The 25898-nt window shown below is 42.2% G+C and overlaps 2 protein-coding genes and 1 long non-coding RNA gene across 3 annotated transcripts; 1 reads left to right on the forward strand and 2 right to left on the reverse strand.

Moving 5' to 3' along the window:
* Positions 1-8: 8 nt before the first annotated feature.
* Positions 9-4463, reverse strand: LOC112554879 (lys-63-specific deubiquitinase BRCC36-like). The gene is made up of 7 exons (XM_025222946.1): positions 4266-4463; positions 3774-3893; positions 3369-3456; positions 3081-3169; positions 2440-2498; positions 1886-2064; positions 9-1102 (listed from the first exon to the last, which is right to left on the reverse strand). Exons 1-7 carry the CDS (start codon positions 4368-4370, stop codon positions 912-914), a joined length of 831 nt encoding a protein of 276 aa, XP_025078731.1. The 5' UTR covers positions 4371-4463; the 3' UTR covers positions 9-911.
* A 4827-nt stretch (positions 4464-9290) lies between these two features.
* On the forward strand, positions 9291-15622 carry LOC112555686. The gene is made up of 4 exons (XM_025224165.1): positions 9291-9790; positions 13106-13387; positions 13700-14678; positions 15299-15622. Exons 2-4 carry the CDS (start codon positions 13194-13196, stop codon positions 15470-15472), a joined length of 1347 nt encoding a protein of 448 aa, XP_025079950.1. The 5' UTR covers positions 9291-9790; positions 13106-13193; the 3' UTR covers positions 15473-15622.
* Positions 15623-19893: 4271 nt separating this feature from the next.
* LOC112555420 lies at positions 19894-23869 on the reverse strand. The gene is made up of 4 exons (XR_003097498.1): positions 23855-23869; positions 22606-22920; positions 21901-22054; positions 19894-21129 (listed from the first exon to the last, which is right to left on the reverse strand). It is a non-coding gene; the product is annotated as an uncharacterized LOC112555420 (long non-coding RNA).
* Positions 23870-25898: the final 2029 nt, after the last annotated feature.

The raw sequence follows: 25898 nt of genomic DNA on the forward strand, positions 1-25898 counted from the left end.
ATCAAGCATGATTTTCCAAACCTTTATTTCAAAAGTGCAGCTCCTTTTCGTAACAAACTGCAAATACCAACAACTTTAAAATTAAGCGTAATTCAATGCTAGCATATGAAAATATCAATTTCTGAAGGGTGCAAGATTTACTGCTGACCAACAGCTACACTTAGGTCATTTTTAAAATTTTGTACTCAAGAACTATTCTAGGTAAAAAACCTCTGTATTCAAAAGCAGAATAAATTCTCTATAATTATATACCTTAAATCTATGTCTGTGACATGATGCTTTGTAAAGGATAGCACAGCACCAGTCAACAATGCTTCTATTGTACTCACATTTGAAAATGTTCTCACAAATTGTATAATTTCTATTTTTAAATTCATTTGTAAGCGTTTCTATCTGCATGTATTTGTAAGTACACACACAAAAAGAGATGAAAGGCAAGGAATTCAGAAAAGTAATTTTTAAAAAGTTACATAACACCTTGTTCATGAACATAAATAAACACAAATCCACTTGTTTTTACATGCTAGAACGTGTACAAGTACACATGAATGCACATACGTTCTCATTCCCTCCTCATTCCTTCTCGTTCATTAACCTCTTCAGTTCAAGAGAAACCCTTTCTCAGATTAACCATGAAAATGAAATCTGAAAAAGATGCCCTAATTTTGAGAATATCACATAAAAAATGTAGTCATGTTCTATTAATCCATTATCCTAAAAAACATCATTTATTTAGTTTATAGCTTAGATTAAATAAAAAGCATCCTTGTAGTATGGTAGTGCTGAGGCCAGAAACTATCCCCTCTTTGTACCTCTCAGCCTCACTTTAGTGTCAATGATTTCCTGTTCTAAGCTAGTCACTGACTATAAGTGTTTGATTATCAGTATTTGGTGATGACAAAGAGCAGTGTTCACTGCCTGTTGCTGCTCATGCAATCACCATGAACATTGCACTTCATCTCCTCCAGCTTTTTCAGAAGTACTTCCTTGTGTTTCTCCAACTGCTGGCATCTGACTCTGTTGATTTCCAGTCGATTTTCTAACGTGTTAATAAGAGGTCCACTCAGCACCTCCATAACATGGCAAAGAGACTTGGTGAAGACTGCAACAAACAGAGTAGGTGCTTTGTGCACATATTCAAAATTTTTTTTGAGAAGATACAGCAAAAACAGATAACCCCCATTATGCTGGCTCAACAAATTAGTGAAAACTTTTATGAATATAAAATTCATGAATACAATCTTTATGAATATAAAATAGAAGAAAAACACAAGCAGACATCAAAATAAAAGTATTATTATAAAAGCTGATAGGAGCTGTTAGGCAAATAGTGTAAACAAAATTCATGCAAAGATTAATGGTAGACTTAAAAACAAAGGTCAGTACCACAGACAGTGAACGCAAAAGTTGTAGTGCGATGCAAAAACTGGCCGAATTAACCCACTCCAAACAGAATAATACTCATGCAAGAAAATACTGTAAATGTTAGTTTATTAACCACAAATCATGATGGCTAATTTCAGTTTCTCATTTCAAGAGTCATGATGATACCTTAGCTCTAGTGCCCACATCAGAAAAAAATTATTCCTTTCCCTACTTCAGTAAAAGCTCCAATTTACCAATAAGCAAGAAAAAACAATGCATTAAGATGCTGCATCTTGTTTTAGCAATCCAATCCCACTAGTATAGAGATCCATACCACATTTTTATGACAATAAAAGAGTGTCTTACTTTTTATCCACACTCTAGAAGAGAAAAAGAAATCTTTCATTTAGCTTTACATCTATCAAAACTTTTAGTTTAAAAACATTCATCAGCACATCAAGAATACAGAAGATCAACTCTTCATGTTGGAGAAATGTTACTCTTCTCTTGCCATTCTCACCAGAGCTATTGTGTATGTGAGTGATGAGATCCTCATGAGTCACTGAGGCTGCAGCTGTTTCATAAGCATCTTCTTCCTCTTGTTTCAAGATTGCTGGTAGTTCCACTAGTGCTTCCAGGCTTGCCCGTCCTATGGAGTTTTTGGGCACAATCCTTAATGGCACTTCATATTTCTCATGTCTGCAACAAAAATAAAGTTGGCAAGAATAACCTTAGCATTTCACCTTAGTGGAGTGTGTTTTCTACACAGCTGCTATTAATTTCCCATGCCACCCATAAACTCATAAGCTCTGTCATATCTCTCATGCATTCATTCTGTATGCTGGCATGCATGCATATTCATGCTCACCAAACAAACATACACAAACATAATTGTCATATACCATACCAGAATGCTGTGATGTGCTGTGAAAGAATGTGTATATGAAACTACAAAAAAACAGAAAATGAACAAGAAGAAGATTCTATTCAGTTGTCAACCCCACATGAAAGTCACAGCATTTTGAATTTTGAATATGGAGAATGAATATCAACATAAGGATTTGAATTACATACTCAGTTCCATAACCCCCTGAGTAAACAGCTTGGAAACATGTCACTTGGATCCTGTTGTTCTGTTATGAAAAAAAGCATACTCGAGACAATGAGTGGGTAGGGAGATGGTGGCGTAAAAGCGACTGCATGGGTAAGTGCATGCATGAGTAAATGTGAGGAGACATAAAGACAGAGCTAGGGATCACCTAGCATTTAAAAAAATTACTTCATGATTGAACAAAAAATTGCACACAAGCAATTTTCCAATGTATGCTAGTAAGAAAATATATCACCAGAGAATGTCAGAGAATCTTTCTTTTACTTGCAGAATACCTTTTGTTCTTTTTCTCAGGTATGAATACAAAGCTATTAAAAATGTCAATAAGTCACAAAACAAATGAAAGCAATTCATGAAGTACATGGAGAAAATGGGATGTTATGACTATAAAATATCATTTACTTTTAAGAAAAGTGGTAGGTTTCTTTCAATAGTATTTTTAATTCATTCTAGAAATTGGTTAACAATATATTCAAATTTGTAATTACAGATTATAAATGATATTAACTATATTTTTGAAAAATTAAGACTGTAGAAACATTTGATAATAGATGTAAAATCAATCTTCATTCTCTTCTAAGAATACTGGATATTATTAAGGTACCTTTGTATTTTTATCTTCATTGAAGACAGAGAAGATTAGACCAACAAAGTTCTCATCCATCATTTGGTACATAGCCTGTGTCCGAACATCTGCACATCAAATGCCGAAAGACAAATAGAAACAGAGGAATACAAAATACATGGAAACAGAGACAATGAGTAAAGAGCTCTTTACCTTTAATTTACTGTGTAGGACTGAAGGAAGCTATGCAAAAACAAACAAACCAAAAAACTGGATATCAACTACAAGTAAAGCTTTCATATCTAGAATGCAAGCTGCTAAGCTTACCAACATGGGAGGGCCAGACTGTGATGTGGGGGTGTGAATGATACCAGCCTATCACACGCATTGGTCGTTCCAACCGGTTTGCTAGCCACTGAGAAAAGTCCAAATGAGAGAATAATAAATCAAACGTAATATACACCATACTTTTACCATACAGTGGTACATGATCAAAACAGTTAATCAAAAAAGGACGCAAGCTTTAAATTTCTGCTTTAACTTGGTGTTTAAGGGAAACTAGAAAGCCAAACATAAAAGATACTGACCTTCTTAAAGATACTGACATTGGCCTGACAACTTCTTTGACAATGCTTGCCATATTAAAGCATGCGATTGCCTCACTGAAACTCTGTTACGGTCTGTAACCTTATCTTCTGTCAAGCTAGTATCATGTCTAGCTTAATAATATACCTCTGCTTTAGTTGAGGCATCAGAAAGCTGCTCAGGGGAAATTTCCACACGATCTGGCTGTTTGTCAGACCGTCGTAACATAATGACTGCTGATATGTGCACCACTGTTTTTTCATCCACCTACAATATGAAATAGTAATTTTAATGTATTCATGCACCAGAATAATAATAGAGAGAGAGTGTGTGTGTGTGAATGAGAGAAACTGAGGGGAAATACTATTTTCTATAATAGTTTTTTGTTTGTTTTTACATATATATAATTTGTTAATAAATCGGTTACTATTGTTTATTTGTCATAATATCCAATGCAGATTAAATTATGAACGATCTCTCGGTTGTAGATATGCATCGGAATAATTATAAAAGCAGCAGACAGAAAAGAACAGACGTACTATTCCCTTAGCTGCATGAGCTGTAATGTAGTGCTAGTAATATGTACGTTATTAGGGAGTGCCGTGGTAGAGCAATGAGCAGATGCACGTCCCAACTGACCTCTCCAATTAAAAGCCCCATAACTTCTTCTCTCTCGGTAGACAGAGCATGAGTAAGGCAAACAAGGTACGCGTCTGATTCCAGCTCCACGTGTGCTACAGGCATTTTGATATATGACGCTTCTTGCGGATCACAGTGCTGCTGACCGATGAGGCAAGCCGTCCACCATCTTGGACTTGGTGGTGATCTCCCTTGTCAGTACTCGTCACCTCCCTTTAGTGCACGCGCACCCTTGATATGAGTACAGTACGTGGTTCGATCCTGATCGATTTACCAAACTATTGCATTATTTTGTGGGGGTAGCGGGCAAAGTTCATGCTGATTGAACGACGTTCACATTCTTGCCTGTTCAGTATCTTTTTTGAGGGGATGGGTGCCTCCACTGCCCCCACTTCCCCACCCCTTCCGTGGTTCGATCTTACGCTTTCTGTGTGAAATAAATTAATTATTAAAACATCTTTTAAATATTTTACGTGGGTGGACTTATAAGGAAAACCATTTCACAGTGCTACACACTGCAACTTTTGTTTAGAGATACAATTATAGATATTTAGGTACAGTTTCCTTGCATCACTTTGTCCTTGTATATTTATAAGGTGGGTATTTTTATTTATTTATTTATTTTTGTGTGTGTGTGTGTGGGCATGGTAATCTGCTATCAGACGTATGAATAAAATGAAATTATATTTTTAAGGAAGATGTTTAGAATTCTTCTTGCTCAGTGCTCCTTTCGATGTACTTTGAGAGTGGGTTTTTTGTTGTTTTTTTTTGTTTTTTTTTTTTTTTTTTTCTGGACGGAGATGCAATCAGATTGTCTGGCTGGAACACCATCATTTCGCAAGACAACCGACTAAACAAGATTCTGATGTTCTGCTCGTCGATCTTATCAGTTCGCCTCAGCCTCATATGAGCAGCGATCGAGTGTAGGGCGAGAGGCAAGTTTCTCTCTCTGATGCCAAAGACTTGGCGCGAATAACGTGAATCTCTGTGTGGAGGACGAAACTGTATTGCTTGGTGCTGTCGGAATCGAGGCTACGCTAGACAGCGTCACGTGGGGTGGTCAGGGTGAGCCGCATGCACGCAGGCTTAACACGTGACGATGGCTTGCACGATACGTGTTGGTGAATAACACACAATTCACACGTGAGGCATCAATTGCTACGTCCTGGCAACGTATGGGCACGTTTTTCATAACGCTATGAATGAAGTACGGCCTCTCGCCGTCCATTACAATCCATAGGGTATCTAACCTGCCCATGTAATGAACCGTACATATTACATACATTCTAGATTGTTCTGTCACGAATAGAACAGATAGGGGCCGATAGAATTTAGGATCCGGCGAATGAATCAAATAGTTGGCACTACATGCATCGCTCTTTCCTTTGGTAAGAAACATCGTCAAGGGTTGGTATAGAAAAACATTCACATTTCTCGAGGGCCCGATCTGCCTTCAAGGGTTATGAGCACTTATTTTTATGGAAGGAGCTATAAACGCCAGCCAAATTCTTTTTATGTTGTAAATGGACAGAGGCACCATACGGAGTGATAACATCGAGATATATTCGGAATTCAAAATGATGTAAAGAGGCACAGACACTGTGAACGCACTCATATAAACACAGACTCGAAAGACACGAAAATTACACCGTTAAAACACACAAACACACACACACGCACGCACACACACACACACAACGACAGAAGGGGGAGGTGCGCTGTTATGCACTGAAATTCTCCTCCAACTAAAGGTACAAAAAAAATGTATATGTTTAGGTGACATTATCTGACAATGATGGAAAGGCGGTGTTCAAAGAAAAGTTGATGATTACCACAGTTCAGTCAGAGCTCAAGTTCTCAGTGTCCCGGCCATCATTTAGCCGATGCAGGCGCTGCAGCTGCTGCTGTCAAGGTGTTGCACAGAATTATCCATGTGTTTGCCTTGAATCTGTGTTCTGAGGTGTTGAAGTCCATACACAAGACAATTGTGTTTTACAACGGAACCTAGTCACTACCCAGTGACATGTCGGCAAGTTTTATATTAGGTTTTGCTGTCAGTGGCATGTCTTCCATATTCATCTGTTCCTCCCATGAGCAGCTATATTCGGAATTAAATTTTAATTATGTATAAATTAATATGAGGTCTTTGCATGCCTTTATGTAAAGCGCTTTGAGTCAGGTTGATGCTGGAAAAAGGTGATATACACAATGTGTTGTTGTTGTTGTTGTTGTTGTTATTGTTGGGAAAAAAGCAAACAAAAATGGTAAAAGGAGAATGATCGCCATAGAATTTGCATTGCAAAGGCCATAATTGTAACTCCTGTACAAAGGAACGTTTCTGAAAAAAGAGGTAGAAGATAAAGGTTGGAAGGGAGGAGAAATTCGAAACGGCATTAAAGAACAGGTAAAAATTCTAGAGAAAAACGTTCTGGATCATGATTGGTAGAAATGATTTTTTTTTTTATTTCACTCTTGTATACCTGTAAGGTAATTATTAATAATTGTATCTGGTCAGTATCTAAACAATCATATTTCCCTGCATGTTAATCATGTCCTTGTAAAACCATAACTAGCATTAAAAAAAAGTAACCAAATACTCGAAAGGAGGACTGCAGTTACTAATTTTAGAACAGAAGAAAAAAGCTGTGTTGTAGATTTTCTGTTATGCCAAACCCACGTCTCAACTGTCAAGTTTATCACGATACACACGCAACTCATTTTCTCCAGTAAAATCGGCCAGAATCTCCACAGGGGCGGCATTCACGAAGAAAGGGCAAGTCGTTGCCCTTAGACAACATGGGGGGACACTCAAGGAAAAGCGTCTTGTTTCCAAAATTATAAAGCGATGTTCAACCCTCAGATGTTATTTAGCCCTAGTTATTAAGCAGTAGTAAAGGTGCCCTGAGCCAAAAAAAAAAAAAAAAAAAAAAAAAAAAAAAACTATCCGAGGGATCTGGATATCGAGTTATAAATTTCGGAAACAAGACGCTTTTCCTTGAGTTCCCCAGGTTGCCCCGGGGAAAACGACTTACTCTCGCTTCATAACTACAGCTCCACATCTGAGCTCGGTTATCCCTTTTCCACTACCACTCCCACCAGCAGCTATATTCAGAATAAGTGTCAGTGATGAAAATGCCAGCCACAGACAAAGTGCGCATGCGTGCCTTAGCCTGATATTCACGTCGAGGCTGTAGTCCAGCTGCTAACAGCAGCAGTACTTGCAGGTCGCTTGTCCTGATAGGTTTGCTTCTATTTCTCACCTCGATAGGATAAGGACTTTCTCACCTCGATAGGATAAGGAGAAGAGTCAGAAAAGTGAGCACCAGAATAACTTGGTTCAATGCTTCACCTCATGGAACTCAAAGAGTTCAAAATAAATTATTTGAGTTATTTATAAACCACACTTTACCCATGAAAACCATTTAAGATGCTGAGGAAAGACATAAAGAGATGAGTTTTTGAAAGCCACTAGAGACCACTCAAAGAAGCAGCCTGGCGATGTTGAAGGGGAAGAATATTCAAAGCGGAGGGACCAAGGTTTATACCGCTACCACCCACCAATACACTGCACATAAACAAATATTAGTAGTTATAATTTAAAGATGCGGGGGTTTATGAAGGGTTTTCTTTCACATAGCAGATACTGTTTGGGAAAACATGGGTGGATCCCGCTATTTTACATCATCTGCATCTAGCTGCCGGTGCTTGCTGCCGTCTATCCCAACCCCACCCCACTACCCCATTTACCCTCCAAAAAAAAAAAAAAATTTCTCTCACTGAAAGTGAGGCTGAGGGTTGTGGATGACTGCTCCATGCGCTTTCCTGGACATAAATCTGTTTTCGAGTGGAAACAGCAAAAATGTATGCCGGTTAATGTACTCCGGCTACAGCTCTATACCCGAATGGATCTCTCCTGAAGGTGTGGCCTAGGTCTCGGGCAAAACTCGTTCATCGCCAGAGCTACAACAGCAACTACCTTCCCAAAGAGGGTTCAATTCCATAATCTTACTGCTACCACCATTACATGATCAAAACTCCAAACACCCTCAAGACTTTATAAACCACCGCCCCCTTCCACCAAAATTAGACAGAACTCGACAACGAAAAGATGGAAAAGAAAGAAAGGTAGGAAGGAAGGAAGAAGGAAGAAAGGAAGAAAGGAAGGAAGAAAGAAAGAGGCAAGAAAGGTGATAATTAAATTGAATTGTGTCCTCCTGCTTATCGGAGGCTCTTGTCTGGCAGGTCAAAGAATTGTCTGCTGAAAATCTACACACTTCCGGTCTAAATATAGCACAGCGGCTGCGGCATGCGCGCAGCAGAGAGGATGTGTTGCTGCTGCTGCTGCTGCTACCTGCTGCTGACCCGTGCGCAGCGCCAGGTAGTCGCATTAACGGCCGCACGCCGGAGGTCAGGGCTCGTTTGGCTGCAATTCTTCGCTCGAGATATTTTCAGCCGCTCTTTGAAACAAACACATTCCACTAGAAGGGGGAGAGGCCTGAGGGGATGCAAAACACAAAGACCTCGTAGTGTGCTCAATATGGCGGAGGGAGAGGGTTGGGATCAGACAGTCAAAACGAAAACACAAGAAAACCAAGCAAACAAAACTAATTTCAAACAAATAGACAAAAAAAAATAAATAAATAAAAAAAATAATAATAATTAATGAACTAAAAGAGCTGTCTGGTGGCGAAACGATTAGCGCCTTGTCACCAATATAGTGTCCCAGTTCAGGTCTCGTCTCGGGCACGATGTTGTTGTTGTTTTTTGTTTTTCTCTGCATGTGGCATCTGTTTACAAAGCCAAAGCATATTAAACTTTCTTAGATGCCATTGAAGCCATAGCTAATGTGAAATGTGAAGCCTATTACTAATGAGACTACTTTTTTAAATCGCCATCAATGAGGTCATGACCTTTTTCCTTGTTATCTTTCTGCAGGTAAGAATTGTAATTTTATAAGAAGGAACAATATTATTCTCCCAGGTTTTGGGGAAATAGTGTTTTATAACAAACTAAACCCAGCTAATAATTTTGCGTTCTATAGTCAGTCTTTAAATCAAAGAATTATACAGTAATGGTGTCGTCAGCCCACGTGACTGTTCTTGTAACCACCTGCACCAGGCCAGACAGAAGTGAGAGCAGGGGATGGGGTCAAATCTTTTTTATCTCAAGTAAACCTCACCGACTCGAGAGTTGAAAGAAAATAAGCGAAACGAACTGCTAATATATCTCTTCTTGCAGAAACTTTGACAAGAGGTCAAAATCGAGGATGGCAACGTTCCAGTCGCAGCGCCTGGCTTCAATGGAATCCTACTGATGCACAGCACGGAAACAGGCGGCTGTAGCGGAGGTCGTCGCGAACGTGTAGCAGTGGTGGTGGTGGTGGGGGTGGTTGTGCTGTTTTTGCTGGCGAGCGCAGGAGAGAGAGAAAGAAAGAGAGGGCAAGACGCTCCACGCCGAAGCAGACGACCACTGCGGCGACCGAGGGGAGGCGGCAGGTACGCGGCGCGGCAAAACCCTGAAACCAGGTGAGAAACTGGCTTGTTGCACACCTGTAGTCACTGGTCCTAGTCCATCCTTGATGGATGTTTTACTAGTGAATTTTCTGGGTACTCTTTGAAAAACTGTCGTGGTCTGAAGATTTGTGTGTACTCTGTGTGTATGTACTCTGTGTACTCGGTGTGTACTCGGTGTGTACTCAAAGAACACGAGATGCAGCCTGGGAAACGGTCTTCCGTTTGTTTATGATCGCTAAACCGAGCAGGAGTCGCAAAAAGGTTCAAGGGCTAGGCCAGAAGATAAGCTAATGAAGCGATCGAAGACGACAACAACAACAACAACAACAACAACAACAACAACAACAACAACAACAACAACAAAAATAAGATGCTACGTTGAATGACAGTCGTACGAAGAACCGGCCTAGGTTAGGAGAAAATCTAGGAAGCGAACTCTTACCTGTGAAAGAAACCTTTGAACAAAATATTTGTGATTTACTTTCTCTGGCTTGGATTCGGATTTTATTTTCGTGTTGTAGTGTAGCTAATAGTAGAACACCGCTACCTTCATTATCGCTTCTCACCTCCATCTTCCTTCATTTTCATTCATGTGTGTGAGAGAGAGAGATATTCCCCTTCCTATGCGTTTTCCATTACATTTACGTCCGGCGCCATTTTTTTTTTCCTCCCTTAAATTAAACTCATTTTCGTACTTTCTATTTCTAGAATCTTCTGAGCTCGCTTGCTCGCTGTAGTAACAAACTGGCATGGATGGACGAAAAGAACGATAACCACCTTCGTCTACATTTTTCCCTTCAGCTCCTCTTCTCTCCTTGTCATCCCCATCCATTTATTTCTCCTTCACTCATTCCTCTCTCCATCACTTACTTTTTTTCTCTCTTTTTTCATTAACCCCCTTCACCACATCTTACCTGCATTCTGGTAGGACAAATGTTAACGGTCTTAAAGTACACGGTGTATCTTTTAGCATGTGATTTTTTCCAGCAACTTTTCTCCTCCTTTCCCTCCTCGTACATTCTTGACACGCCCGCACCCAGCCTTCTCCCTCAGCTTCCAACGCATCTTATTCTGGGCTGTGAGGTAAACACTTGCTCGTGCTGGTGATGGTTTAAAGGCTTACAGGCGTACATACCACTCCATCAACGTCACGATCTCATCCACGCACGTGAAGAAGTTCTCTCTGCTTCGCTCGGCGTTTTGAACATGATCCGAGGGTTTCGGTATTTACTGACTTCATCGTTGATTCCAGTCTTGTAGGTAATTGTTGTAACTGTTGTCTGGGGTATAGAAGACATGATATGATTGCTCTTGATGGCAAGCTACGATTGCTCAGGAGAATATGTATATGTTCTCCAGGACATGCTATGTCCGGTCATCAAGAAAAAAGTCTATATCATCAGGAGCAGTTGCGACAGGTTTAGATGACATGTTAACATTACAATACTACTGACTGATAACACTGCTTTAGATGACATACTGCAGCTGATAATGGATTTTCATTGCTTGTGATTAAATGCTAAGACTCGTACTGATGACAGACTATACTCCAGACATTTTAAGACATTTTAGCTGTGAAGCATGAGGTATCCTCTAGCAGTCTGACGAGTTTATTTTCGTCTCACTGTGGGCTTTAAGGTTGAACTAGAACCATTGGACACCCATCTCTGAAGTTTACGAGTAAACTGACTTCAGTGGCTTGTTTTGCAGGCTCGTGAGTGTGATTTACATCTCACGCCTGCTGTCGGATATACAGAGTGAAGCATCGGCTGCATGGCAAAATAATCGAGCAACGAGTGGTCTGCACAGCATGTGTCAACATAACAAGGGCTGTCCACAGGCAACTGTTCATCCCTTTTCTCTTTATTTCTTGATTCTCATTTTTTCACTTCTTAATCATTTATTGTCTGTATTTTATTTGGGTTTTATCTGTTATTTTGTTCTGTCTGTCTCTTCCTGCCTCCACGTCTTTTTTCCCTTCCTTCTTTTTATTCATTCTTTCATTGCATCTGTCTTTTTTGTTTCTTAATTCTTTCCGTTTATCACTTTCTGTGTTCTCTCTCACTCTGTCTACCCCCGTGCTCTGTGTGTGTGTGCTCACTTTTCATTTACACTTTCTCTATATTATATTTCCTTTCTTTATCTTTTTTTTTTTTACTTTTTTATCTGTAGTTTTCTTTCTTTCTTTCCGGTATTCAATGCACATTGAAATTGTTGTACGCTCTCATTCGTCCAGCGACACACAGCTAACAGCAGAGCCATGATGTACATGAATTTTCTGAACAAGTTTAAAAGTACAATGATGACGTATAGACTCTACTGCACATGGCTAAACTTTCCTTCTGCGTCAGGGTTCATTCTCAGTTCCTTCCAATTCCAACAAAAACAGAAACAGTATCTACGGAAACCAGAAGTTATAATCAGCTGCTCAGAATTCGTTCACCGTTCCAAATGTTTCTTTGATGTGTCACACAAGAGCTCCGAGCGTTATCTCTCTACCACTGTTTGCAGTTCCGAGGCTTTATCGTGCGAGTTTAAACAGTTGCAGCTGACGTCTGCAGGCAGCGGAAATGCCGTCAAATTAGCGGAGCTTGCCGAGGAGCCTGCTTCCGGTAGAGAAAATTATAACTGTCAAAGAGTGGTTGCCCCTGATGAGCACTTAAAAACTGATAGAATCATGACTGCTTCTGACTGCGTCTCATCAGAACGACGAAAGAATGATTAGAATGGTCACACACACATGAGTACATACACATCTACCTTTCAAGTCAACAAGTTTGCGATGCAACATTTTTTCGTCACCTTTTGTTTTTTTTTTAAACACAAGCGGCTTTCATAGTCCCCTCCCCAACAATTATTTACACTGACAATACATGTTTTCGAATTCTTCTATACTAAACATTTGCACGAAACTTGGAGGCTTGACTGTGGGTGTAGGAGATCTGACGGGGGAGGGAGGATGGAAAGGTGGAATTAAATTTTTTTACGCAAAACCACTAAGGCTATATCATGGCAAAGCAGCTACCCCTGTAGACAGATGTCCCATGCAGAGAAAAGCAGCGTGCCCGAGACGAGATTCAAACTCCGGGCAGCCAATCCTGATAGAAGCAGGAGCAGATTTGTTTCTTCACGAGAACAGCTTCTCTTGGCAAGCAAAGATTACTCATAAAATCGCTCCGAAGAGTCATATTTGCCTCTCAGCTTTGTGGTGGAAAAAGAGTTCCATCAGTCCAAACTTGAGAGGTCACAACTGTGAACTGCTAAGCTTAATTCTCTGTTTAAAAATAAATCACACTCGAGACGAGTTTAAACCATCTTTTCTTTCAGATGCCCGAGCAGGACAGTTTCAAGCTCATCTAGTGACTGTCACATGGACTGGGACCATTTCGCGCTTCCTGCCCTTGTCACGTAGAGGATGGAGGAGTTACTTCGCGGAGCACTACGCGCGCTGTACGCGCGACACAATTATGACGTCACTTCCTTGTCCTGCTACGTGGAGCGCCAGCTGCCGCTGCGTGACCCCTTCTTCCAGCTGAAGCGGGTGCCGCACTTCCAGGTTCGCGACGATCTGCATCGCTGTGATACCCCGGCCTATCGCCCCATCCAAAGGTAGGGATCATGCTGGAGGTCGTGTTATTAACCTTTCTGAAAGTAGGGTTCAATCCCTCAGATGTGGGGTCAAACTCAAAGTTAATAATGGGTTGGAAAAAATAAGGGTTCAAGAGACCTCGAACCAGTTTAACATTATGCAATTGAAATTGCAAAAAAATTAAAGATAAAGATTAAATTAATGAGATGTGCACTTTTCTTATTATTACATATATATCATCTTCCTTCTTTGCTACCAATCTCTAGTTTTGTTGAGCAATGACAGAAGGAAAGGAAATATAAATGATCAACTCTGTTCTTCTTGGCGGACAGACTGGAGAATGCAACGCCTGAAGATCTGTGTCACAGAGGCAGGGCAGGGTGCCGCCGGGTGCTGGTGGAAGGCGACATTGGCACCGGCAAGACCTTCCTTTGCTACTTCCTCCTGCACCAGTGGGCTGAACCCAAACCCAAACCCCACGCCAACAACACCACCAAGTCACCCCGTGGAGACGACCTCAACACCTACAAGCTGGTGATCTACCTGGACTGCGTGCGCCTCCCCGTGTCGGACTTCCTGGCCAAGTGCCAACCCTACGTCCACAAACGTCACGTGTACGTGGCAGCCTGCGCCCTGCTGGCGCTGGCGCCGTTGCAAGGTGAAGGTCGCCTGGTGCAGGAGCGAGTCTATGATTGGCTTCTACGTAACCAATCAGAAACCTGCCTCATCTTCGACAACGTGGATGCCTCGGACGCCTGGCTGCAGATCATCCAGGAGGCGGCGAGGGAGCACCATGGCTTCGGCAAGATCCTGGTCTGCGCCACTCCCGAGCGCGTGCCCAAGAAGAACATCGATGCCTTGTACTACTGTTACGGGCTGCACCCGGAGTATGGCACCAAACTCAACGCATCGCGGCTGAAACGGGTATCCGCTACTCTGGCGAGAGGGCCACCCTTCCCAAGCAGCTGGACTCTTCAGGAGCTGCTCCGCAACCCCCTGATCCTCGCTCTCCTCTCCGCTTACCTGAAAGACTTGAACCACCGACGCCTGCCGAGAACGCAGTTCGAACTGATCGAGGGCGTGATCGGGTTCGCCATGATCGGCGACCCGTGTCCCGTCAGCCCCAGTGCAGAGAGGCCCGGATGCGAGGCCGGCTCAGCGTCGCTGATGACCATCTGCGAGACGGTGGCCTTCGAGTGCATCGAGACCAACACCAACTACTTCTGCAAGTCAAAGTTTCCCAGCTACTTCTGGACCAAGCACCTCTGCGATTGTCGTCTGCTGCACGAAGTCACGATGTGGCGAAGCAAGGTATGTCCTTTCATCGTGAAAAAAAAACAAGGTAAAGCTTCTAATTTTGGAAAACGTTCAGTCCAAAGTTGGTTTTTTTATTTACTTTATTTTATTTTTTTGTGCCGTCCAAGAAAAAAATGAAGGGGAATGTCATAAGCAGGGTCTTTGAAGTTCTGCCGACTATGCAAAAGTGTTCCCACTCCCCACTCCCCACTCACCATCACCTAACCCCATACGAGATCAAAGGCTCAAAGAGTAGGTGGGAAGGAGTTTGCTGGTAGTGGGAAAAAGATGAGGCTTCTTTCTTTAGAAAAAAAAAAACAGGGCAGCGTTTTAGACACCCATCATGTCTCACAGCGAAGCAGGTTGTTACAGTTAAAGTCAGAGTTTTAAGTTGCCGCTTTCTCCTTTTTCTAATTCTCCTCTTCATCCTTTTATTTAGTTTTTGTGTAGTTGATAATGCCTAGTCTTTAAACTACATGTTTCGATACTTTTCTGAAATGATTTATGTCTTGCTTGTTTGGCTGTTGTTGACTGCATGGTTGATCGCTTGATTAGCTGGCTGAGTGGCATTGCCCTCACGTGACCCACCTGACTCTCTGCCAGTGACTAATTTCTGTTCCCTTCTGTGTTGCCAGGCAACCCCGTGGTGTCCTTTACCAGCCGCTGCATCCGAGACTACCTGGCGTCCAAGCGGGTGTGCCGCTACCTGCTGTCCGACAGGGACTCCAAGCAGTTCCTTCACACCCTCGTCCATCGCCGACAGTTCCACTCCGTCGTGCGTTTCAGCATCCGCCATTTGGTCAAGCTAGGCCGCCTCGACGTGGTGCGCGCGCTTCTAGAGCAGCTGCTGGCCGCCGAGCCCCAGCGCTGGGTCAAGGCCCACCCGGGTCAGGGGCAAGGTCTGGGGTGCAGAAGCCACTACGTGGGTTCGAGCGAGTCATTTTCGCGAGGCCGGCTGTGCGAGCAGAAGGATGTGCTTTCCTGGCTCCGGGAGACGGATTTCCATCCTCAGCTGCTGGAGGTGGTGGCACGCCGCTTCCCGGCCATCTTAGAGCTGGCACACAGCGAGTGCCCTCCCGAGACCGTGATGGATTTCGTCAGCGCCGCGCAGGCGGCGTCAGCAGCAGCAGGCGGTGGTAAGTGGTTCAACGTGCAAGGCATGGTCCTCTTCCTTGACGGCATGTTCCTGAACTCTGGGTTGGGCCTGGACTTAGCACGCGCTCTTGCAGAGCTTGACCTCGCTGACCACCCTGGTGGTGTGCCTTCGCAGTGTGGTGGACACCGGCTTCGTCGTGCGATTCCTCTGTGAGCTATTCGAGGGCAACCAGCACGTGACTAGCTTGACCCTAGAGGGACCTTTCAACGCGGCGGAGAACCTGACCTTCTCCGAGCACCGACGCGTTCGGGAGGTCTTCCAGGAAGCGCAGGTGGCGCTGCAGAACCTGACCCTGGAGCATATTAACTACCATCACCGCGTAGCCTACCTGTTGTCCTGCTGGCCCAACATCTTCCGCAAACTGGAATTGCGCAAGTGCAACCTGGACATCACGGCCGACAAGCTTGTGGAGAAGCTAGTGGCCTGCCGCCATCTTAGCACGCTGGTGTTGGAGCACTGCCACGTCATGGCCTCAACCTTGGAGACCTTGCTGCAGCAGATGGGTTGCCTTCACGCCCAGATGGCGCTGCGCACACTGTCGCTGACGTTGCTGTCCACCGGCCGCCATTTTGCTCGCGCCGACGCCAAGAAGCCCACCTTCCGGCCGTCGTTGTCGCTAACAGGATGTCGCCTGTTGGCGCAGTTCCTGGCGGACAGCCGCACGTTGCAGGAGCTGGCCCTGTGTCATGACGCCATCGATGACATGAAGGTTCGAGGCTGGGGGAGGGTCTGGCCAGGAGCGTCAGCCTCGGGTCGCTGGACCTGACGGGAAACGTCATCGGGGAGGGTGCGTACGAGGACCTGCTGGCGATAGTCGACGGGGCCAGGACTCTGCGCGCGCTCTATCTCCATGACAACTGTCTGGGCGCGGCGGTGAGGAGCAGGCTGATTAAGAGTACGATGGACAGTACCAACCTGAAACTGAGTCTGTGACCGATGATAATTTCGTATTGGCACCGCGTCTGTCTGTATGACCACTGAGAGATCTTTGTGTGTGTGTGTGTGTGTGTGTGATGCACACTTTTTATATGTACATGTCTGTGTGTGTGTGTGCGCGAGCGAGAGATAGAAACAATACATATTAATAATATATATATAAAGAAAATGGCGACAAACAAGGTACCAAGGTTTATCACTCTGCCTTTCTAAAACCTGGTATTGCAAAACACGATTACTTCCCTTTCACTTTTTTTTTCTTTGCTGGAGAAAATTCATGCGATTCCTTAAAGATTATTGTCTGTAAACACTCATTCGTTGCTTCTTTATTGTATGGAACTCCTTTGTAGTTTGGGATCGAATTCAACTTCTGTTACTCTTGTCTTTTATTCTTAACTCTTCATAATTTGACTCTCGCTGTAACTTTATACTTTTTCTCAGTTTTATTACCAGAGCTTTCCACTGATCATTTTTAGCAGGCAAAGTAAGTTGTGTACTTCATCTATCGCTAACAATTTTGTGATACAAATTTTATTCGATTTCTTTTTAATCGGTTTATTTTTCCCTCTAAATATTTGAAAGTCAAAGCAATATTTGTTAACAAGTAGTTAAATGCATGCACAGTGATCCCATGTCAACAGAACAAAATTATTTATTTCAAATGATCCAATAGCTGCACATATTAATTACGATATGCTCATGCAAGAGCAGAACACATTAGATAGCCCAGAAAAATAAATTTAGGTACTGAGTCGACGATAAACTCCCTTTTCTTCAAATACTTATCTTGGTGTTTTTTTCTGGGCACCTGCGTTGGTGTAATGTCAGCTTAATTAAGTCATCAACGATGAGTTTCATGTTTGCCACATCAGCTTCAGAAACAGCGTCTGGGTCAGCACCTGGATCCTTAATTTTCGTCCTCTGAATGATGATGAGAGGGAATTGCGGAAGAAAAGAGGACTAGAGAAAAAAAGACTTTATTCCGAACAGGGGTAGGTCATCATTAAGAAGGCCATAATTATATGCAATTAGTATGCATTAGTATAAATATAAACATTACATACGTACATAAAACTACATGTAAATTTGATACATTAGCTGCTCCGGAATCATGCGATAGATGTCATACCTCCTTCACTCTTTCTTTAAGTCTGTTTGTATCTGTGTGTTAGTGAATGCGTGCTCACACGTACACAGACAGACAGACAGACAGACAGACAGACAGACAGACAGACTTAAAATCCAGGATACTTAGCGTCACTGGGGTTATTTTGGGTCCTAACTCTTCCAGCTGTGATTTTGTTGTCATCTTTCCATCTGTCACTTTATTGGAGTCAGTGTAGCCGTTGACATAGTCTGTGGCATTCGAGTAATGAAATGAGTATTGTGGTCAAATCTCTTGGGAGATCGGATATCATCAGTGATATCACACACGCACACCCTCCTACACAAACACACACTATTTACCAAGACACTGGGTGGGGGTGGGGAGAGTGGGGCAAAGAAAAAGTATCCAAAAACAAGTTCCTGTGTCTGCCGTGCACCAAATACGGTTAAGTGGTTACGGCCCTTGAGCTGCTGCTGACGTCAGACGTCGCGGCAGATCGCCGGACCCTCACGTTCGCTGGTCCGCGAGAGACACGGAACTGACGGAAGTGCGTCATTGGCGTGACCTGTCCTAAAGAGACTTTACAGGTTAACAGCGCTGTGAAGGATGCAGCGGCACGACAGACTTCACGCTTCAATCAGTTCTGCCTCCAGCTACGATTTCCATTGTGAGAAACTGCAGTCACGGACATAATTTATTGACGGTCATCTCTGGTATACGTCGTTAACAATGTGCACAATGACTGAAGGAAAAAGAAGAAAGGCTAATGATCTTGTAGTGGGAGCGAAACGAAGAGAAACACAAAAAGGATACACACACACACACGTACACACATGCATGCAACCATTTTGCATGTATAAGTACTTTTGTATAAGTTTACATATACATATAAATATAAACATGTAGACATACACCTGCACACAGATATACCAACATACCGACATACACATGTATGAGTACAAGCATACACATATGTACATAAACACATCCGGGAAGTGGATAACGCTGGCGTCCAAACTCAGAGATGCGCTAGTTCGATACCCGTGTGGCGCAGCTAGCTCCTGCCCAGTCGACCCAGCCGTCCGAGATGGCTACCTGACTCCAAAGAAGGTTGTGGAAGGTAATGCAGCGAGTGATTGGAACACCTCACTCCCTAAACGACGTGAACAGGTTGGGGGACGACCTGTACCTTTACATTCACGCGCACATACAGAGATCATATACAGACATACACAGAAATACATATACAGACATAGAGATCAGCAAAGAAAGGAAGAGAAATATGTTATTAATTTTACAAGAAAGTGTACTTTTTTTAAAAATCTCGTTCACAATGTCATCTGGGCCGCTTTATCCTTTAGTAACCGACTACAACACATCACTGACTTCTTCCTCCACTACCCGATCATCCATTCAGTATATTGTTGAGCTTATATCTTCCCTTATATGATATTCTATGTAACCCCATACTGTCACTGGTGTAGACATTTTCCTCCCATACTTCTTTCAATACTGCTTTGAAATTGCTCGACCCCTCTTTTTCACTTGTTTCCAGCCATTAGAAACGACTTCTGCATCCTCTTATTGCCTCTCAATAGACCTTGGGACTGTAGCATTCTCTAAAAATATTAAATTTTTAAGAGGATCAAAGCCTGCTCTTTTACTTTTAAGTAGAATTTTTATAAACGAATACTTTATTCTTTCCCCCTTTTTCTTTTGCATACTTTTTTTACCCCTCTTTTATAAAATTTATGTTCTTTTATAAACCATCCAAGGAGTTGTCCCATTATTCACGTTAACACTAAAGTTTCTTGTTTGGATTTATTCTTCTTAAAATATCCTTTAACATTTTACACACAAACAGCAGAGCCAGAATGAGAGATGAAGACAGAAAGCGATAATACAGATGAGAGAGAGATGGGAGGAGGGGGCGAGACCCAAAGCTAGTGATTACGGGCCTTGACATCTTGATGTCACCCTCACTTCATTCAAATCAGAATGCACATTTGCAGAAAACACACAAAGTCGAATAAGCTTATAAACAATTCTTTATTGACTCTAAATTCTGTGATCCAATGACAATCTACTAATACTCATATTGCTGACTTTAAAGGTAATGCACTTCGAAATATCACAAGAAACTTCTAGCTATCGTTACGACATGGAAGCTGGAACCTTATCTTTCTCTTCTAGGTCTCCACTGTCTCAGACATACACGTGCACACACATACACACACAGGTTAGGAATATACCTGATGGATTTATTTCCCACACTCAAACGTAAAGTAACTGAAAAATGAAAATATCAAATGTTTTGCGTCTCAATACATTTTGTCTTTTGACTCGTTTCTCGCTTCTCCGACATTCGTAACACAAATTGTACACAACCAGACCTCCAATGTACACAACCAGACCTCCAATGTACACAAGCACACCTCAGATGTACGCAGAAAATAAAGAAAAAACTACCCAGCACAGACTAGGACAAATAATGAAGGCTGGAGAAATGAAGACATAATTATGGACAAGTGATGGGATCATACAAATGACATGATTTACTTCATCTACATAGAGGTTGCTAAGTGATGATTGACCAAGACCATTCCTTGTTTGTAACAAATATGAAGGAAATAGCCAGCCATAAAATACTTTCTTTCAATCTCTCTCTCTCTTGCACTTTTTTCCTCTCAAATTCTGACTCTCACTCAACACTCAGTCGCATTCCTAAAACTCATAAGTTACAACACACAAAGAGATCCCGAGTTGAGAACAGACAGGCTAGCTGCCACATCAGATTTAAAAAAAATTAAAGAGTGAAAGATATTTGATTGATCCTCAAATGAGGGTTAAGAACTGTGTGAGTGGTACAGCATCATGTTCCGGACATGACTGACATGTGGTAAACAACAATATCTCCTGACAAGAACCCCCTGATGAATTAATTCCATTGAAGAATACTTTCCCCCCTCAACCATCCTCTGACTCGTCAACCTTAAGGGTTTCCTAGAATTGTGTCCTGTTTTGTTGACCTACATCATCCACGACATCCCATCTCCACCTCTGAGAACCAACTTATTGTTCTTTGTCGCATTAGTGGTCGCTGATGTCGCCGAAGCGGCCTCCGCCTCTCTGGTTCCTGTAGTCCCGCTGCCTGCGCCTTGAGGATGGACTGAAATTCCTGGGACTGTGATGGTATCTGCCGACGTCGAACTGGACCATGCGACGACGACGACCTGACGAACGCCCGTTCCTCAGTGAGTCTATGACTGGTCGGGGGAAAAATAAAAACAAAAAATCACGCATGTGAAGAAACAAAGAGTTACACTTGTGTTCGTCGGTTAGTAAAATTTCTTACTGCGATCACAATGTGCCTTTCTCATTATAAGGTAATATTATAGTTCACAGGCAAGACTTTTGTTTATAAAAATTAATGCTAGACAGAATTTTAAGAGGCCCAGTTTGTTGGCAGGTAGTGGCATGTTGACAAGAGGTGGATATAAATGTACTAAATAATTATAATACAAAAACGAGAGGGCGAATTCATTTAATATGCAAACTTTTAAAACAGCATCACGGGGCGTCAAGATTGTGGAAGACATGAATGTACCAATCGACAATTAGAATGGTGTAAAGATGAACGTAATTATGAACGTAAATCTTGGCCTGTGAACCTGTCACCCCCGACGTACATACCGCTACCTTTCTAACCTACGTAGCCATGAAGTCGTCGTCTCTCCTCTCTCCCTTCCCCGTGGCAAAATGGAAAAAAAAATCAAGAACTAATTCCATTTTATTTCCCAGATCTTTCAAGTCTTTTTTTTTAAGTCTGCTTCAAACTTTTAACCAATTCTTCTACAGGTCTTCTCCAGCTCAAGACCTGTAACCTGTCGTCGTCCTCACCTAGCAGTGTCACTGACCTGTAACCTATTATTCTCTAGATTTTACTGAAAAAAATATATTCTAGACTTGCAATCCATTGTTTTCTAGGCCCATAAATTATGATACTGCACTTGCTAAATTTTTGGTTAGAAACTTACTTGATTCAAGGGCGTGGGTCAGGTCGGAGGCAGCTTCCACAAGATCGTCTGATGGAGAAGACTCGAGATGCCGCGCTGACACCATCGTGGCGGACACAAGGGTCATTGCGAAGATCGCGGCTATTAGGACTTTGTTCGTGTGCATCTTTGCCGTCTGTAATTTAAAAACAAAATTGCCTTCGTTGTTGAAATAGTCTAACGTAGATGAAAATGGAGTGCATGAGTCGTGTACCTTATAAAAACGTACGCCACCGACAGACTTTGTCTCCCTTCACAGCCAATCTTTAGGATCAAGATAATTATTATGAAACTAAGATAAATATTTAACCCAAATCTTTGAAATAAATACAGTTTAATTCTTTAATAGACATTTCCAATTAATGGTTTTGAAATAAATGCAGTCTTTACTTTACAAGTGTTCGACCAATAAGGTTATTATTAGAATATAACTGGAAAATAAAACTTATTTTAAAATGTTTCTTAAATTACAGTTTTACTTTTTAAAAAGAATTCTTATCAGTTCTGCATTGAAAAAAATTACACGACAGTGCAAATGAAGTGAACAAAGTGTGCATGTTATTTCAGAAAATTCTCTTGAAGTAAAACTTTGCTTCTATGAAACACCGAAAAAAAGGAAGAAAAAAAAAAGACATAAATTCAGTTCTCTATAATTCTGTAAAATTATTCCTTATTGCCAACACTCACCAGAGAAGACTTGAGCAGTGGAGCAGTAAGACTGGAAGCAGAAGATGAGTATTGCGATGGAAGACGAAGTCACTCGACCAGAGCGAAGAGTGAATGGGAGGAAGCCGGTAGCGGCCTGTTATATACCCGATCCCCCGGCCGGCAGCAGGCGACAAACAAGTTCTCGAGTTGCCATCGACGTCATCAGGTCTCGGTGATGACCCGTGAAGTCGATTCTCCTCCAGCACTTCTCACGCCACTCGTCAGAAACTGGGTTAGGACACGTCGTGATCCACTTAGGCTGACGTTCGTCAACGTTTCTTCACGTCCTGCTGCCTGCAAAGGCGCAAAAGAGCAGAGAAGTGCTGACGTCCTGCTATAGGTGTTGACGTCAAGAGCGCTGATTGTGCAATATGGGTTCTCTGACGTCATTGCCTAACGATTCTTGAGTCCGTGAAAAGCGATTATCATGTCTGAACACATGTGCTGATATATGAACACATTCATGCACCATATCACAAAATTAATATTTCTTTTTTCTTCTTTATTCGGATGTCAAAGGTCCGCCACCACTTTGGAAAAACGCTTTAGTTATCTAAGCTTGTCTATTCGCCGCAAAGTCACGTTCTTAAAACAATGAGGGTTTACAAACTTTCCCATCATCAGAGGCTTTAGTTTCTGTGTTTGGAAGTGTTGCAGCACAACAACATCGTCAGGCTAAGCTTGGATTTCTTTTCTCCAAAAAAAGTCTATCATCTCAAAGGAAGGAATTATTTTACAGAATTCATATGTGTTCTGCTCTTCAATTTTTCTTTCTTTCTATTTGTCAGTGTTATGCTGAAACAAATTTTTACTTGAAGGGAATTTTACTGAAGGATGTAGAGTGCGAGCTCTTTTCAGTTTATTTGCACTCTAGTGTAATTTATTTGAACGCAGAAATGGTAAGGATGAATAAGAGGTGAAAAGGGGTTTCGAAAGGAAATGGACACAGAGCACAGAGAGACCAAAAAAAAAAAAAAACAACCAACCAACAAAAAAACAAAAAAAACAAAAACAAAACAAAAACAAAAGCAAAACAAAAACAAACAGAAATAATCTGCATTCTTTTCTAAAATTTTCTCATTCCAGTCAGTCACAACCGTATGAGTAATAACAAAAAGCAAAATAATGATGCGAAAATGATGATAGGAAAACACACACACGTGCGCGCACTTGTTTTAAGGACATGTTCCGGTCAATAACCGAACAAAATGAAAATAAGAGCACTTACAAAAATGTTTCTTGACCTCATGTCTTGAAACCAGTTCTTCGTGAGCAACAATCTTCATCTTTCTGCTTTGTGATAAAATTCTGCTTTACAGTAGATCTCCGTTTTTCACGCTCTTTGAAAGTCGTCGACAGCTAAGCTTGTATAATGTCAACATCTTTCTTCGCTCCACCTTCCCTCCTTGGTCAAGTGAGGACAAAACTTTATCTTCCAGAGGAAAGTCGGACGCCGCTTGTTTGAAACCACATGAGATATTTCTTTCTGACAACCATTTTATAGCAGACACAACTATCACTCTTCCCAGCAGACGTCATTCCTCCATCTCTTACGCAATGGATGTTTGACGTAACAAAATGGAGCGTCACTAAAATTCTGCGTCAGAGACTCGATGTAGACCGGATGTTGTTCTTTCAATATTTTTACATCTTTCTGTCACTCACTCATTCACTCAGCTACAGTAAATAAACTAAAGTGATGATCACCCTTTTGTATGTGATAATATTTCTTCATATGCTCAAGATTACTCAATATCGTCCCAGTATTCTCCTGATGTTGATGTCACTGACCTTATTCTCTGATACATCTACAGTTATCTCCCTTTACAGTCCGAACGCAGCGAGTCCTCTCATTGTTCTTCCTTTTACATCTTTGTTACTATTTTGTGATTTTATTGTACATCTTTGTTACTACTTTGTGATCTTGTTCTACATCTTTGTTAATATTTTGTGATTTTGTTCTACATCCTTTTTTTTTTTTACTATTTTGTGATTTTGTTCTACATCTTTGTTACAATTTTGTTTTACATCTTTGTTGCTTCTTTGATAACTTGTTCTACATCTTTCTTATTATTTTGTAATTTTATTCAGCACAGTGAGTCCACCTTTGGCTGAGACATTGCGCTTAATAAATTACCATATATTATTATTAATAATAATTCGTGTATTCTAACGTTTCGGGAAAGAGCCACACAGCCCCGACGTTGCACCTCCTCCTGTAAGGCGTACCACCAGTCCGCTGCCGATTGGTCCATTTCAGGGTGTGTCAAGAAGGGGGTGTGTTTTCGCCGCAAAGCCAAGGTGAGAGGTGAAGGTCGATGACACCACGCACCACCAGGAACAGCTGATCGTTGTGAAAAAAAAACTCGACTCTCCAACAAGGTGAAGGTTGGACAGATAAAGAAGGGAGGAAAAGGGTAGTTGGGGGGGGGGGGTGTTTGAGGAAGTGGGGGAGTTGGGGGGCTTGGGGGGCAGGGAATTTCAGGGAATCTCACGCAACTGTTGGCCCTCAGACACTTTACAGTTGTCTCTGGTGAGTGGGTAGGTTGGGGGAGATGGGAGGAGATGGGGAAACGAGACCGTTACGCGAGAGCAATCCGAAACAAAGAGGTGTCAAGAAGTTTTGTTATTCGTCGTCGTCCCAACCCCATCCACCCTAACCACCCCACCTCCTCCATCATCCCTCCCTCTTATTCTCTTTTTTCTTTCTTTCTTTTTTTCAGTTTTTTTTGCAATGTCTTATATAACAGAGATCTGCTAGTGCAGTGAGCCACCCTCTACCTCCCCACTCACACCCTACCCCATCACCTCCCCTAGAGAATGAAAAGCGAGAAGCGGCTCTCAGTTACCCGCCAACATGTTGCAGACGTTGCAGAATTGTGGGTCTCGTCGGTCGGAATTCGAGAATATTCGGTGCAGACTTTTAAGTGCAGTTCGACTTACTTCTACACTCCCTCTCTCTGTCCCCTCCATCACTTACCCTTTCCTCGCATTCATTCACCCGGACTCTGACACTAATCCAGAGAAGGGAGGATGGGAAGGTCTGTGGGGGAAGACGAACTGCATTCTTTTCTTGATTTTGTTCGTTCCAGACTGCTACAAACTTATGAGAAACGACATGCAAAGTCTAGAAATAGAAAGTAGAAAGAAGAAAATTCATTATCGCCAGGCGAACGACGAAGCGCAGTTTGCACGAGTGATGATGGGAACGCGTACACAACACGCACACTAACGCACATGTTGTCAGCAGATGTCGTGGTCAGTCACCCCAC

Source organism: Pomacea canaliculata, linkage group LG14 (assembly GCF_003073045.1).
Source record: "Pomacea canaliculata isolate SZHN2017 linkage group LG14, ASM307304v1, whole genome shotgun sequence".
Taxonomy (NCBI): domain Eukaryota; kingdom Metazoa; phylum Mollusca; class Gastropoda; order Architaenioglossa; family Ampullariidae; genus Pomacea; species Pomacea canaliculata.